The sequence below is a fragment of the Elephas maximus genome, chromosome 8 (genome assembly GCF_024166365.1).
Source record: "Elephas maximus indicus isolate mEleMax1 chromosome 8, mEleMax1 primary haplotype, whole genome shotgun sequence".
Lineage (NCBI taxonomy): Eukaryota > Metazoa > Chordata > Mammalia > Proboscidea > Elephantidae > Elephas > Elephas maximus.
Genome location: NC_064826.1, coordinates 22,210,534 through 22,225,786, shown reverse-complemented (window position 1 = coordinate 22,225,786; position 15,253 = coordinate 22,210,534). Strand labels below are relative to the sequence as shown.

The following is a 15,253-nucleotide window of genomic DNA, read 5'->3' as shown; positions in this document are numbered from 1 at the left end:
TGTTCTTCTCTCCTGCAAATATTTTAAAGTGAAATCTCATTGAGCTTCAGAGCTGTTTTCACAGTTCAAGTGGTTTCTGTGCCTGGCACCTTTGATTAGAGAGATGAAAAGAGTTGCCGAACTTGGGAGCTTTAAGGTGCTGATCAGCTTCTTCCTTTGTAATCCTCCTGGGCATGGCATTCTGCTTCTGTATTTCTCTCTTAGCCTGGGCTGTGAGTGCTGTCTACACGAAGTGTCACCGCGGGGCTCTGACTGTGCAGCTTCCACGTTTGTCCTGGTCATGCTCAGTTCTTCCTGGGTGGTGTGTAGGGGCTTCTTCATTCTGCTGAATCTTTGCTTAGGCCATCTGCTGTTAGTGTCAGTCCTAGGATGGAATGTGTGGTCCAGAAAACCAGTTGTCATTGTGTCAGTTCTGATTCATGGTGACCCCATGTGTGTCAGAGTAGAGCTGTGCTCCCTGGGGTTTTCAGTGGGTGATTTTTTAGAAGTAGATCACTGGGCTTTGCTTCCAAGGCACCTCTGGATTGATCTGAACCTCCAGCCTTTCCGTTACTAGCCGAGCGCGTTAACCGTTTGTACCACCCAGGGAGATTGTTAATGTCTCGATGACTGAAAAGAACACAAGTTCTTGCTGGGATGAAATTAGAAAGATCATTAATCCCCATGCCTCCCTCATGTGCCTCTTCACCTCAGACAGCCTGTGTGTTTCATGACCTTCCTATCATTTGTTTACTCTTACTTGTATTTCTGGGTCCATCCTTTCAGAATCAGGTGCAAGATTTTATGTAGATATTTTTCTTATAAAAATAAAAACCATACTGTCCATTTAGCTCTTTTTCAGCAAATTGTTCAACTAATACTGCCTCCGAGGTGCCAAGTGGCGCTCTGAACGTTGGGGAAACAGTGAGCAGCCTGCATTATGGTGGTGTTACCTCTAGATCTCTAATTCTTGCTCGTTTTGCCCCCTTTAGGTCCTCTCTGGGTGTGCCATCATTGTCCGAGGGCAGCCTCGTGGTGGGCCTCCTCCTGAGAGGCAGATCAACCTTAGCAACATTCGCGCTGGAAACCTTGCTCGCCGGGCGGCTGCTGCACAACCCGATGCAAAAGATACCCCTGATGAGGTGGGTGTTTCCCGTGGTTGTCCTGTGGCTGGGGCCCTCTTACACCCAGTCTCTTCCGTAACTGATGCAATTTTTTTTGAGTTGAAACACAGCAACAACAACAAATACATATGTAACAGGACATTTGCCATTTTAACATTCTTTACGTGTAGAAGTCAGTGACCTTAAATCACGTTCAGTGTGTTGTTCGCCCATCATCGCTAACCATCTCCAAGTATTTCTGTCACCATTAACAGAATCTCCGTTTCCCCTGAGCAATGAGTCTCCCCTTTCCCCTCCCACCCTCCCACTGCTGGTAACCCGAATTAACTTTGGTCTTATACACTTGCTTACTCGAGCTATTTTATATAAGTGGAATCATAGAATATTTGTCCTTTTGTGACTGACGTGTTATTTCACTTAGCTAATGTTTTCAAGGTTTATCTATGCTGTGGCATGAATCTCTTTATGGCTGAGTAATATTCCATTGTATGTATGTGCCACATTTTGTTTATCCATTCAGACTGGTACACTTTTGATGCACTGTTTCTTTTTTGTGTATTTTTTGTATCATAGGACTGGTGATTCTGTATGTTCTCATGGTGGCTTGCACCTGTTGTTCATATATGCACTTCCTTTAGCAGTAAAGCCTCAAGGCTTTGTCTCATTCTCTTCCCTGTGGGCCGAGAGACCCTCTTGGGTTTGTCGGTGTAGTCACTCCTCCTCTTAGAATAGCCTAGAAGCATCTCCTATGTGGTCTTAGCTACTCGAAGTCACCATCGGTTTTGACAAGGTTTCTTTTATTTTTTTATTAATTTACTTTTTGCATAGGTTATTTATTTATTCATGTTCAAAATGCAAAAAGACATGCAGTGAAAAATCTAGTTCTTCTTCCCAGAGGCAACTGACGTTACTAGTGTCTTATGTCTCTGTGTAGAGTCATTGCCTATACAGGCGGTCACATGTACATGCCCCTCTCCCTTTCATTTTACAGGTGGTAGCCTACTATAAATGTTAGGTCTGTGTGGGGTCACTGCAATCCCTGTTCAAAGGCATCTATGAACCCCATGAAATTGTTTGCAAAATTTTGTGTAAACATGAGTTTTTTAGGGGAGGTAGTTTTTATCAGTTTCTCAAGGCAATTTATGACTCAGTAGTAGACTCAGTTAAGAACCATTGTGTTATAAGCATTTGAGAAACTACTTCTGAGCTTTCGTCCCCCTTTCCTGCCTCCCTGCTCCTGTGCCTGGCCACCTTGCCTTCTTTGTAGCCTGCCTCTGGCTCCTGAAGTTCCTGCCTCTCCAGCCAGCTGCTCTGATTCCTGATTTGGCACCCTTTAGTTGTCTTGGCTCCTACACTTTGAAGCATCAGTTCTTGGCTCTCCTTTAGTAGTGCTGCAAATATCAGAAATGAAATTTCTGGCTTCTGATTATTTGTCTTGTGCCCCAACTTGATAGTGTTGGCCAAGTTGGTTCCTCAGCTGTCCTCTGCTATTCCCTGCCAGCAAGTCAAAGAAGAAAAAGCAGGAGCTCATGGGGGCCTTTCCTTTAAGCAGAACATTTCATTTATTCATCTGTAATAAATGATATTTTGTTTGCATTAAGAAGATAGTCAAGCAACATTATAGAAAATTTAGAAAAACAGAGAAAAATGACCCATAATTCTCCTACCAATAGGGATCAATTAGATTCTCAGAATAATGACTAAGTAGAGCAAAACCAGTTTTTTTTCATTAGCTCTCCATCAGGGACCACTAATATTGGGAATAATAGTAGTGTATACTTCAGGGCTGTTGAGTGAGGATTAGATAGGAAATTGTGATGTGCTTAGCATGTGCCTCTAAAATGCCTGGTAAATGTTAGTTATGGTAATCACTACTGCTACATGTCTGTTACTGCTACTGCCAATACTTCTGCTGGTAGACCATGCATTGAAGGTTAAACCCCTCTCAGCATTTTTCAGACTTTGCATGCTAACTTTTCCTGAACCGACATTTTGTTTTTTTTTCTTATTGTGCTGTAAGTGAAAGTTTATAGTTCAAGTCAATTTCTCATACAAAAACTTAAACACACATTGTTTTGTGACCCTAGTTGTTATCCCTGTAATGTGACAGCACACTCTTCCTCTCCACCCTATATTTCCCATGTCCATTCAACCAGCTCCTGTCCCCTTCTGCCTTCTCATCTCACCTCCAGACAGGAGCTGCCCACTTAGTGTCATGTGTCTACTTGAGCTAAGAAACACACTCCTCACCAGTATCATTTTATGTCTTATAGTCCATTCTAATCTTTGTCTCAAGAGTTGGCTTCTGGAATGATCTAAGCCTTGGGCTAACAGAGTTTGGGGGCCATATCTTCTGGGGCCCCTCCAGTCTAAGTCAGAATTAAGTGTGGTCTTTTTACTAGAATTTGAGTTCTGCACCCTTTTCTCCAGCTCCATCAGGAACTCTCTGTTGTGTTCTCTGACAGGGCGGTCATTGGTAGTAGCCGGGCACCATCTAGTTCCTCTGGTCTCAGGCTGATGGAATCTCTATTGAACCAACGTTTTGAATAGTTCTTTTACTTTCACTTGTGTGTTGCGTAACAGCTTGACTGCTTCTGAGGGAGAAGCGCTGGCTTGTGCTGATCATGAGACATTTCCCCAGAATTGAGAAGCAGTGTCACCTCTAAGAAAGAAGTGTTGGGTATTCATTTCCTATTTCATGGATGAGAATCTAGGGCAGAGAAACACAATGCCAGTTGGAACTTGTTCTAAAATAACTGCGTCCCACGTAACAGGACAATAAAACGTCACGAGAACTATCTTAGCTGAAAGGATAGCACATACTAGTCTGATCCCAGCACTCCATTATAGCTCCATATATTTGTACAGTGTAGTGCTTTTTGTCTCTTTTCTTGAGGGACTCAGTCTCACTAAGTTTCTACTAGTAACTCCCCAGAGGTCTCCGTGACATGGAGTATCTCATAGCTACTGACGTCACCCTTCCCCAGCCATGTTCTCCTCCCTGACAACCCAGTCTCTCCTCACCCTCTGGCATCATTTTTTCCCCACCATGCCATCACACCTGCTTGGAGGCAAGTTACCAGTGCCACCAACTGGTAACCTAAAACAGAAACTTCATTTCCCTCACTCTCTCTCGTCTTAAACACCTACTCAATCCAGGTCCTTATCAAGACCCAGAGATTTTGCCTCCTTAAAGTTTATCTTATCCATCCATGAAACTTGATTACTATATACTACTGTTCTTGTTCTTTGTTCAGCTCTGATTGTGTGTTCCGAATGTTGACGTAATCTCTTTGCCTTCATTCTCCTTCCCTCTAGTCCTGCATATGTGGCCAGATCTTTTTGAAACATAATTTCATTTATTCTCTTGCTCAATGTTGTTCCAGACTCTTCCATGGTCCCCCATTGCCTCTGTGATAAGTATAAATGCCTGACCCTGAGTTGCAAGCCCATTTGTGACTTGACTTTTAGTCTCTCTTACTGAGCCCCTTTGGGAGCTGAGCCTCACCATGCTAAGGTGTCAACCTTGCCTCCTCACGCCTCACTCAGGCTGTTTCCGCCACAGGATTTCCTTCCCCACTTGTGTGGCCTGGTGAGCACCTACTATATTTTAAGATTCAGCCTGAGAAGTCACACCTGGCATCTCCCTTCACACCCATCTTGGTGTTGTCATAGCTTTCCTGACATTTTGTTCCATGTGTATGTGTCTTTCTCTTCTAGGTTATAAGCTCCTCAAGGGCAGGATGCGTATCTCTCTTTATCTGCACCCCTGGTGCCTGGTCTGTGCCAGACACCAAGCAGGTATACAGTGAAGAAACAGTTAAGTGAATAATGAGGACAAGAACTTGAGAGTCTCCTTTAAGGGGTGTGGTGGAGTGTGCAGTTTGGCACTGTCCTTTCTCTCTGGCTTCTGTTGTTTTAGAGTGTGTTAGTCTAGTTTTTTTCATAGTCAGGTAGAATCCAGGAGATTATTGCTCATTTGCTTCCCTTTCCATCACTGTCCGAAATTTGATTCACTTGATTATTCCTTGCCTTCCTTCAGGATGTCTTCTTTCAAAGAAACTCAGCTCTCTCCTAAGTCCTGTGGCAATAAAACCAGCTCTGCTGCATGTCCCTAGCCATCGCTGCCCTGTTCCAGTCTAATCCCCAGCGTTGCCTAGCTACTCATAGGCAGCCTGGATACGGCATTGATGGGCACTGTGGGAATTATATATTTATTTTCCACAGATTTATTGAGCTCCTGCTGTGTGTGTCACTCTGTGTTGGTTTCATGAGAATTACAGAAATGAATGTCACAGTCCCATACTTTTGAGGGTTGGGGTGATAGGGAAGAGACAGCAGAGAGGGGCTAGTTACATATTACAGGTAACGCAGCGGAGTGCGTAGGAGAGAAGGAAGGACAGGAAGCATTGCACATTAGGTCATGTATACAAGTAGTTTGTTTAGTTCTGGTGTCCAATCTTGTCCCAGTAGTTTCTGGTAGTCTGTCTGGGCCAAAGAGAAGATTGGAACTAAAAATTTCCATTTCATCTTGGTGGGTATCAGAGCCTTGCTTGGGTCTAGGAGCAGAGGGAAGCTGCCAGATTGCCTGCTGTCAGATATTCTAAAGGGAAGAAGCAACCGGGTCTCAACCACTCACTGAAAGGCCACTTGCGTCTTGGACGGAGCTCTGGGGCCTTTCTGGACCTTAGTTTCTGAATGCTTTGAGCAGAATCCCCTATACTTGCCTCTTGGAATTGCTCTGGTAGGCTCCGCTGGGGCAGCTGCTGCCTGCTGTCCTCTGTGTGGACACGTGAATAGCACTGGCCTCACCTTCACAAGGGTTCTGTGGTGTGGCTCTTGTGAGGCTAATGGGGCCAACTACTTTGCTGCATGGCTCCCTGAGTCTTTGAGTTGCCTGCCTTCTTAGCTAATACCTTGTCCAGTTAACTAAATTTGCTGAACCCTGGGTGGAAAACAACTTGAGAAGGCTGATTTAGGAAAGGAAGATCACAGAAACTAGATTCCTTTTTCTGATAGAGGTATTAGGTGTATGTCCTTTTAAGGGGTCCAGTTTGGCTTTCTCTCATTGCCCCAGTGACTGACCAGCTATAAAACATGAGCCCTTAAGGGAAGAGTGTTCATTCAGCAAGCTTTTAAAGCTTTTAGAGAAGTTCTGCCTGGTTGGTAGGACCTAGAGAGTTCCTCCTCAAGGGCTAGGTGTAAACTGACCGTTGATAGGTGCATTTTCACCAGAGTCTCAGCTTCCTTCAGGAATGCTTGTCTTGCCAGAGCTTTTCCAAGGTATTTGAGAAAACAGTGTTACTGGATTTTAGATATTAGTGTGGCTCTCAGGACTGATCCTAAACATATCAATAGTGGGGGATGTTTTCAGAATAAGTTGATCACTCAGGTAATAAAAGTGTAGGAGGCTGTGTTGGATGGTTCAGTACTATTTCTGTGATACAGCTGGTAATCATTTATCAACCATTAGACTCTTTTTGGTGATAGGTATCTGTTTTCATTTTTATGGAATGGGGTAGGGTCTAGAACTGGAACATAAAATATGATGAACTCCATATTGCCATTGAGTGATTGGCTTCTTTGTTTGTTGGTGCTTTGAGCAGAGGGCACGAGTGAGTGAGTATAAACTTATCTTTGTGTGGTTGAAAGCCTTTACTCTGGATCGGTTCATCTTAGAACTGTTCACAATTGAGGTTGTGTAACAAGACCATTTTTGTGAATACCGTCCAGTGGGTTGGTAGACTTGCCACCTTGTGATTGGCCTCTGATTTCCTGGAACTCATGTGGGCGTTCCTAGAAAAGCTTGCTGACTAACCTAGTGGAATCATCTTGGTGGACTGAGAATATTAGCAGAGGCTTCCTTTTCAGGATATCAGTTTACTGTTTGGCTTTACTATGGGTATCCCAAGATCCATGGCTTCAAGAGATTACAGCAGACAGTGTCTGCATATCTTATACCACCTTTCCCTTTTAATCTTTTCATTTTATTTTATGCTTTGCATTCCCTCATTCCTCCCCATTTCTGTTATAAGGGAACTGAGGTCACTGAGCCAGTTCTAGGCTATAAAGTCAAGCCTGTCAGATGCCAGTGGCCACTATGATAGGGCTTCTTCAGGAGACAGCCCTTTTGTCTCTACCTTCTTAGAAGTGATGGGCGGGGGTAGGGCAGAACCGTCCCTGTGCACATTATCTTGATCACATGGATACTCTACTTCCCATTGTGTGGCCATGTGGCTCACCTCTTGGGCCAGTGTCTTGGGTGGTTGAGAGGGAAGGACCACCATTGTCAAGATGATCCCTCACCAGGGGCAGCTACTGACGTCATCCCCAGGCTTCAGGCTGGAGCAGAAGTAGAAGTTGTAGAAGAGGCGGAGGCATTTTGGAGAAAATAGTTCATATCCTTCTCAACTTTGTGGCTATTCTTGAAAAAGCTGGGAGACATGGCACGAACAGGGTTTTCTCTTGAGCAGGAGGCCCACCCTATAATAATGGCACTTTGTCCCCACCTGGACAGTGCCTTGAGTGGATTCCAGACACTCTTGCTGGTTTAATAGAGAAAACACCTTGTAAAGTGAAGAGAGGCGAGCACATGGAGGTGTGAGTTGTTCTTTATGATTTTCCCGGGGCTAGGTGGGTTCCTGGAGCCTGAACTTCCCATTTTAGTAAGTGGGTTGATACATGTAAAACATTTAAAGTGGTCGCTGACACAAAAAGTGTTGGCTGTTACTATTATTCACGAGGTAAGCTGTAATTCTGAACAGACAGTGATGGGGAGAAAATACTACTGCCAGTGTCTGGAAAATGGCCAGGCCTATTTTTAGGACCCGTGCTCATTACACCAACTTCCGAACCAAAAAAACCCAGACCTGCTGCCATCCAGTCAATTCGGACTCATAGCCCACCCTGCGTAAGCCCCCTAAGTGCAGAATCTACCTTGTGTTTGTGTTGTTTTTATCTTCTCCTCAGGGCCCAGTGCAGGGCACGTGCTTGGTACTCAGAAGGGATTCGAGTTGCTGAAGCGCTGATTGTGGCCTGGAACCAGGCAGCTCTCCTGTGACACATTTGTTTTGTCTTTCAGCCTTGGGCGTTTCCTGCTCGAGAGTTCCTTCGCAAGAAGCTGATTGGGAAGGAAGTGTGTTTCACGATAGAAAACAAGACTCCCCAGGGGCGAGAGTATGGCATGATCTACCTTGGAAAAGGTGAGCGGCAGCAGGGAGAGGGCTCATTTTTCTCAGAGTCTGAAGTTGCTCTAAAGATCCGTTTCCATCTGGCTGAAGGCCAGTGTGGCTTTTGATGGAGGTGGCTTAGGACAGTTGGCTGCAAGTGTGGTGGGAAGTGCTTTGGGTCCTGGAGCACAGGACATGCATTTCTACAGGTGCAGAGGAATGCCTCACAGACTCCTGCCTCGTGTTTCCTCCTGTGCCCTTTCTTAGCTTAGTTTAGGTACAGAGTGCAGTGTTCCTTGTATTTTGGCCATCAGCTCATGGAAATCAGTGGCTCTGTGCTTCTGTGTCATAATGCTAATTGAATTCCTGTAGATTTCCCGTTGCATCTTCAATTTTCTTTGTCCACCTTGTAACCTTTCTTCTCTTCCTGGGAAATCTTTTTAGGAAGAGAAGATTTGTGTAGAGCCTGGGTTTTTTGCAAACTGTTTTGTAGTGGAATGGAAGAAACACAGGCTTTGGAGTTGCACAGATGTGGATTGGAACCCTGGCTCCCCTACCGTGTACCCTTCCTTAACCTCTCTAAACCCTGTTTTCTTCATTTGTGAGATGAAAACAATTATATCTGTTTTGTACAAGTTGTTGAGAGTTTAATGAGATCTTACCTGTGAAGCACCTCGCCCCAGGACAGAGTCTGTACTCAGTAAAATATTTGTATGTGTGCACACATGCAGATGCCTATTAGCTGGGCAGGATGGCTAGTGGGTTCTGGTCTTTTGGGTTAGGTGGAGGGGAGGGTAATGTCCTAGAGTTTGACCAGACATAGGACATTGAAAGAATTGTTAGAATGTTCCCCAGAAAGCAGCCAGATGAGCAAGAACAAGTCAAGTTCATCTGAAATGGTTTTGGGAACAGATAATTTGTAAAGTTTCCTATGATTCTTTGATAAAATCACCTTCCTGATAGCTCCTGTCACTTTTCTGCTTTCAATAATCTGTTTGACTTGGGTGGTTAGTGTTAGACGGAAGCAAGCAGGGTAGAATGGCAGGACTAATAGCATCCACTTTTGCTTCTATGACTCTGATTATAGAGGTCTTAGGAAAGCAAGTTGGGAATGACCTTGGAGGTGTTTTATCTAGTTTCCTACCCAGCAGAGAAACACCTATCTGCTTCTCAATTAAAAGCCTATCTGCTTCTCAATTAGCAGGGAAATGCTAGGCACCCATGGAATATTTTCAAAAAGGGAAATAAAAAAATAAATAAATTTACCTTTTACCTGTAATTCCAACAAGCATAGGTTATGAAACACTGGTACATTATTTTTGAGTGATCACTGCTTACAAAGAATGTAAGACAAATAGAAGTGCACCATCTCCAAAATGCAGATGTTTAAGGATTTCATTACCTAAAAAATCTCTGTTGCATAACAGCTGGCCAATCTTCTGTTACCCCGCAAGAGACCTCGTCGGACCACAGATAATTGCTGACTCAGATACTTCTGTAAAGAGACCACCTCCAAGAGTTCACTTAAATAACCTTGCTTTTCAATGAAAATGAACAAATGTTAAGAGAAGCTGACATTTAAAATTATCTTTGAAGTTGTTTTTTAAAAAGTTAGTTTTTTAAACTGACCAGAATTACAAATTAAATATGATTTGGTATGTTACCATAATAATGTTTAAAAAAAAACATAATACATAGTAGGGGATCAATAAATATGTACTGAAGGGATGACGGAAATTACTTACCTCTTTCAGTTTTAAAGAAATAGATGTTAACATTTAATATTTTCACTCAGGTATTTTAATCACCTCTCAAAACCAGTTCTAATGAAAGGAAGACATGGCTTAGGCATGTGATTGTTGCTCATATGCTTATCCTATTGTGTGGCTACTCACACTTTTTATGATGGGGGAGAATGATAGAATTTGAAAATTTGTGGTAACCTAAAATTTGTTAAAAAAGAGGTGATTAGTGGTCTGACTTGTGGAGAAAATATAGTTACCCACCTGCTCTGAGTACCATCCCCGATATGGGAAGGAGCGAGAAAAAATACTTGTGACTTGAGCAGATTCTTAACTTGGTAAGTAATAAGAGTCGGATTCTTGGCCTATAAATTCCTTTTTCAGTAGTCTTTCCACGTTTTGTTGCCTCCTCTTTAGAGACTGGCCCAGGGGAATGTATTTTCTCCTTTTTGAAGGAGCAGTCAGAACTCACTTTTCAGAAGTGGGCCCTGGTGACAGCCATTTAAGAGAGCTCTGTGCCAAGATGTCTGAGCACTGTCGGGTCTGCTATTGATTGGCTGGTTTTGTGGCCGCTCACCTTTGTTCCAGGGCCTCATCCCCTCCACCCACCCCCACCTCTTGGCACCTTACCATTCAATTTTTCCCTTCTTTTTGTTGAATACTTCCTTTTAACTTTTCCACTCCTTAGAATTCCTGTTGCTTTGAAAGACCCAATTTAATATTTACTAATATTAGACAGGAGGAGCTCTGGTGGTACAGTGGTTAAGTGTTCAGCAGTTAATCGAAGGGTCAGCAGTTCAAACTCACCAGCCACTCCACAGGAGAAAGATGTGGCGGTCGGCTTTCATAAAGATTGCAGCCTTGGAAACCCTATAGCGCAGTTCTGCTTTGTCCCATAGGGTCCCTATGACTTAGAATTGACTCGACGGTAACTGGATTTTGGGTAATGTTAAGACAGTACCAAAAAGAATTGGTTGACATTCAGCTATTTCAGGAGGTGGCATATAATCAAGAACTGATGGTATTGAAAGAAGATGTCCAAGCTGGACTGAAGGCATCGGTGAAAAACACGCCCCAGGAATTGACAGTACCAATTCAGATGTTTGAACAAACAGATGCAACCCTGGAAGTGCTCACTTGTCTATGACAAGAAATTTGGAAGACAGCTACCTGGCCAACTGACCGGAAGAGTTCCATATACACGCCCATTTCAAAGAAGGCGACCCAACAGAACGCGGAAATTATCAAACAATGTCGTTAATACCACTCTCCAAGTAAAATTTTGCAGAAAATCATTCAAAAGCAGTTGCAACACTAAATTGACAGGGAACTGCCCGAAATTCAAGCTGAATTCAGAAGAGAATATGGAATGAGGGATATCACTGCTGATGTCAGGTGGATCTTGGCTGAAAGCAGAAAATGCTAGAAAGATGTTTACCTGTGTTATTGACTACGCAAAGGCATTTGACTGTGTGGATCATACAAATTACGGATAACATTGCGAAAAATGGAAATTCCAGAACACTTAATTGTGCTCATGTGGAACCTGTATGTAGACCAGAAGCAGTCGTTCAAATGGAACAAGGGGATACTGTGTAGTTTAAAATCAGGAAAGGTGTGCGTCAGGGTCACTATGAGTCAGAACCTACTTCACGGCACCTAACAACAGTAGCAATGTTAGACAGCAGTGCGTATCTGTGTCTGGCCTCAGCCATCACCTCAGTGGAAAAGGTCATGTGATCCTTTCTGAGCCTCAGAACCTGAGCATTTTTTTGAATAAATATCTTTCATCTTGAGGCTCCCAGTGCCATTTCTTGGTGAGAAAAGAGTCTTACCATTCTCTTCTGTAGAAATGTGGGCGTGCTAATGGCAAGGCATTTAGGGTGGGTGTGGGGTGGCCGGTGCACTTGTTATTGCTTGTACAAGTAAAGTGTATAGTGTATGGAATATAAATCTTAACGGAATCTTATTCTGTGCTGACATTACCCATCAGCTAGACTGCTGTGTTACAGGTTGTCAAGGAGCTTGTCCTCTGCCGTATTGAAGACTTTTATGCGGTGATTCCCTCATAGATGTCTTCCTTTGTCACTTTGGCTGATAGGCAGAGGTTTAAGAGAATACACAGAACCTAAACGCTTTTTCAATAGCTTGGAAATGCAATTAATGTTTCAAGTGCATGGGTAGAACCTAATCAGGTTGGGTTTTATGTTTAACTTCATTTTTCTTGCCGGTTCTGAAGGCTGCTGTGTCTGAGGTAGAAATCTGTGTGTTGTCTCCTCAGTTTCTCTGAGAGCAGGCGAAAGTCTTTCAGGTGGTACAGTTTGTCTTGGTGTCCTCTGGTCTGGGAGCAGAGAATAGGACATTCTGGGGAGAGTTGGACTTCCTGGTGTAAAGTGTGATTAAAAAAAAATATATATATCCATTGTTGTCGAGTCTGTTCTGATTCATGGCGACCCCATGTGTTACAGAGTAGAACTGCTCCACGGAGTTTTCTCGGCTATAAACTTTACAAAAGCAGATCACCAGGCCTTTCTTCCGTGGGACCGCTGGATGAGTTTGAACCACCAACCTTTCAATTAGTATTAAAGGGCAAACTCCGCCATCTGTTTAAATTAACGTGTCTATTTGATTGTACACAGAGCCACTATACCAAAAAGAATGTTCAACCATTTCAAGAGGTAGCATGTGATCAGGAACTGATGGTACTGAAGGCATTGGCAGAAAACAAGGCTCCGGGAATTGACAGAATACCAATTGAGATGTTTCAGCAATTGGATGGAGTGCTGGAAGTACTTACTCGTCTATGCCAAGAAATTTGGAAGACAGCTGACTGGAAGAGAGCCATACTTATGCCTATTCCCAAGATGGGTGATCCGACTGAATGGGGAAATTATGGAACAATATTATTAATATCACATGCAAGCAAATTTTGCTGAAGGTCATTTAAAAGCAGCTGCAGCAGTATATCGACAGGGGAACTGCCAGAAATTCAAGCAGGTTTTAGAAGAGGATATGAAACCAGGGATATCATTGCTGATGTAAGATGGATCTGGCTGAAAGCAGAGAATACCAGAAAGATGTTTACCTGTGCTTTATTGACTATGCAAAGACGTTTGACTGTGTGGATCATAACAAATTATGGATAACATTGTTAAGAATGGGAATTCTGGAACACTTAATTGTGCTCATGAGGTATCTGTTCATGGGTCAAGAGGCAGCCATTCAAACAGAACAAGGGGATACTGATTGATTTAAAGTCAGGAAAGGTGTGGGTCAGGGTTGTATCTTTTCACTATACCTATTCAATCTGTATGCTGAACAGATAATTTGAGAAACTGGACTATATGAAGAAGAACAGGGCATCAGGATTGGAGGAAGACCCATTAACAATCTGCATTATGGAGATGACACAACCTTGCTTGCTGAAATTGAAGAGGACTTGAAGCACTTACTGATAAAGATCAAAGAGCACAGCCTTCAGTATAGATTACACCTCATCATAAAGAAAACAGAAATCCTCACAACTGGACCAATGAGCAACATCATGATAAATGGAGAAAAGATTGAAGTTGTCAAGGATTTCATTTTATTTGGATCCACAATCAACACCCATGGAAGCAGCAGTCAAGAAATCAAAAGACACATTGGATTGGGCAAATCTCTTGCAAAAGACCTCTCTAAAGTGTTGAAAAGCAAAGATGGCACCTTGAGGACTAAGGTGCACCTGACCCAAGCCATGGTGTTTTCAGTCACCTCATATGCATGCAAAAGCTGGATGATGAATAAGGAAGACCAAAGAATTGACACCTTTGAATTGTGGTGTTGGTGAAGAATATCGAATATACTGTAGACTGCCAAAAGAATGAACAAGTCTGTCTTGGAAGAAGTGCAGCCAGAATGCTCCTTAGAGGCAACGATGGCAAGACTATGTCTCACATACTTTGGGCATATTATCAGGAGGGATCAGTCCCTAAAGAAGGACATCATGCTTGGTAAAATAGAGAGTCAGTGAAAGAGAGGAAGACCTTCAACGAGATGGATTGACACAGTGGCTGCAACAATGGGCTCAAGCATAGCAAGATTGTGCAGGACCAGGCAGTGTTTTGTTCTGTTGTACATAGGGTTGCTAAGAGTCGCAACTGACTCGACGGCACCTAAGAACAACAACCACATTTGATCGTACATTCTGTAGGCACTAGCTTTTTTTTTTTTTTTTTCATTCCTGTTTCGTGCTTGAATTAAAGTTTGAAATTGTTAGGGATTTCATTTTACTTGGATCCACAGTCATCCCCATGGGAGCAGCAGTCAAGAGATCAAACGGCATATTGCATTGGGCAAATCTGCTGCAAAAGACCTTTTTAAAGTGTTGAAAACAAAGATATCACTTTGAGGACTAAGGTATGTCTGACTCAGTCCATGATATTTTTAGTTGCCTCATATGTATGTGAAAGTTGGACAATGAATAAGGAAGATCAAAGAAGAATTGATACCTTTGAATTATGGTGTTGATGAAGAATATTGAATGTACCTTGGACTACCAGAAGAAGGAGCATGTCTGTCTTGGAAGAAGCACAGCCAGAATGGTCCTTGGAAATGAGGTTGGCAAGACTTCATCTCATGTGCTTTGGACATGTAATCAAGAGGGATCAGTCCCTGGAGAAGAACATCATGCTTGATAGAGGGTCAGTGAAAAAGAGGAGGACCCTCAACAAGATGGACTGACACAGTGGCTGCAACAGTGGGCTCAAACATAGCAATGATTGTGAGGATGGCACAGGATCAGGCTGTGTTTCATTCAATTGAACACAGGGTCACTGTGAGTCAGAACAGGCTCAGTGGTACCTAACAACAACAACAAATGTGCTTGGCACTGTGCCTGGGGGTTTAAATGCATTATTATTTAGTTCTCATGAAAACCAATCAAGGTACTGTACCCATTTTATAGATGAGTAACCTAAGATGCTGAGAAATTAAGTATGTTGTCTGAGATCACCAGCTGTTAAGCAGCAGCATTTTATTCAGCTCCAGGCCTCTGCTCCTGGGCCAGTGTGCCCTTTACACTCCTGGGCTGCCTCATGTGACTCGCCCTCCTGTCAGTCTCCTGCATTTCCTGAGATTGCCTTTGGCCTGAGAGACACGCTAGAAAATTAGAAACAATATCCTGAGAGACATGCTAGAAAATTAGAAACAATATCCTGAGAAGAAGATGTATAGACCTTTGGATCCTAGAGACTGGACA

The 15,253-nt window shown here is 43.1% G+C and overlaps 1 protein-coding gene across 1 annotated transcript in view; it reads left to right on the top strand.

The window, feature by feature from the left end:
* SND1 (staphylococcal nuclease and tudor domain containing 1) overlaps window positions 1–15,253 on the top strand; it is a 496,139-nt gene that overhangs the window by 28,038 nt on the left and 452,848 nt on the right. The window contains exons 2-3 of the mRNA XM_049894741.1: window positions 972–1,121; window positions 8,185–8,305. Of these exons, the coding sequence (XP_049750698.1) occupies window positions 972–1,121; window positions 8,185–8,305 (271 nt within the window). The remainder of the gene's footprint in view (window positions 1–971; window positions 1,122–8,184; window positions 8,306–15,253) is intronic.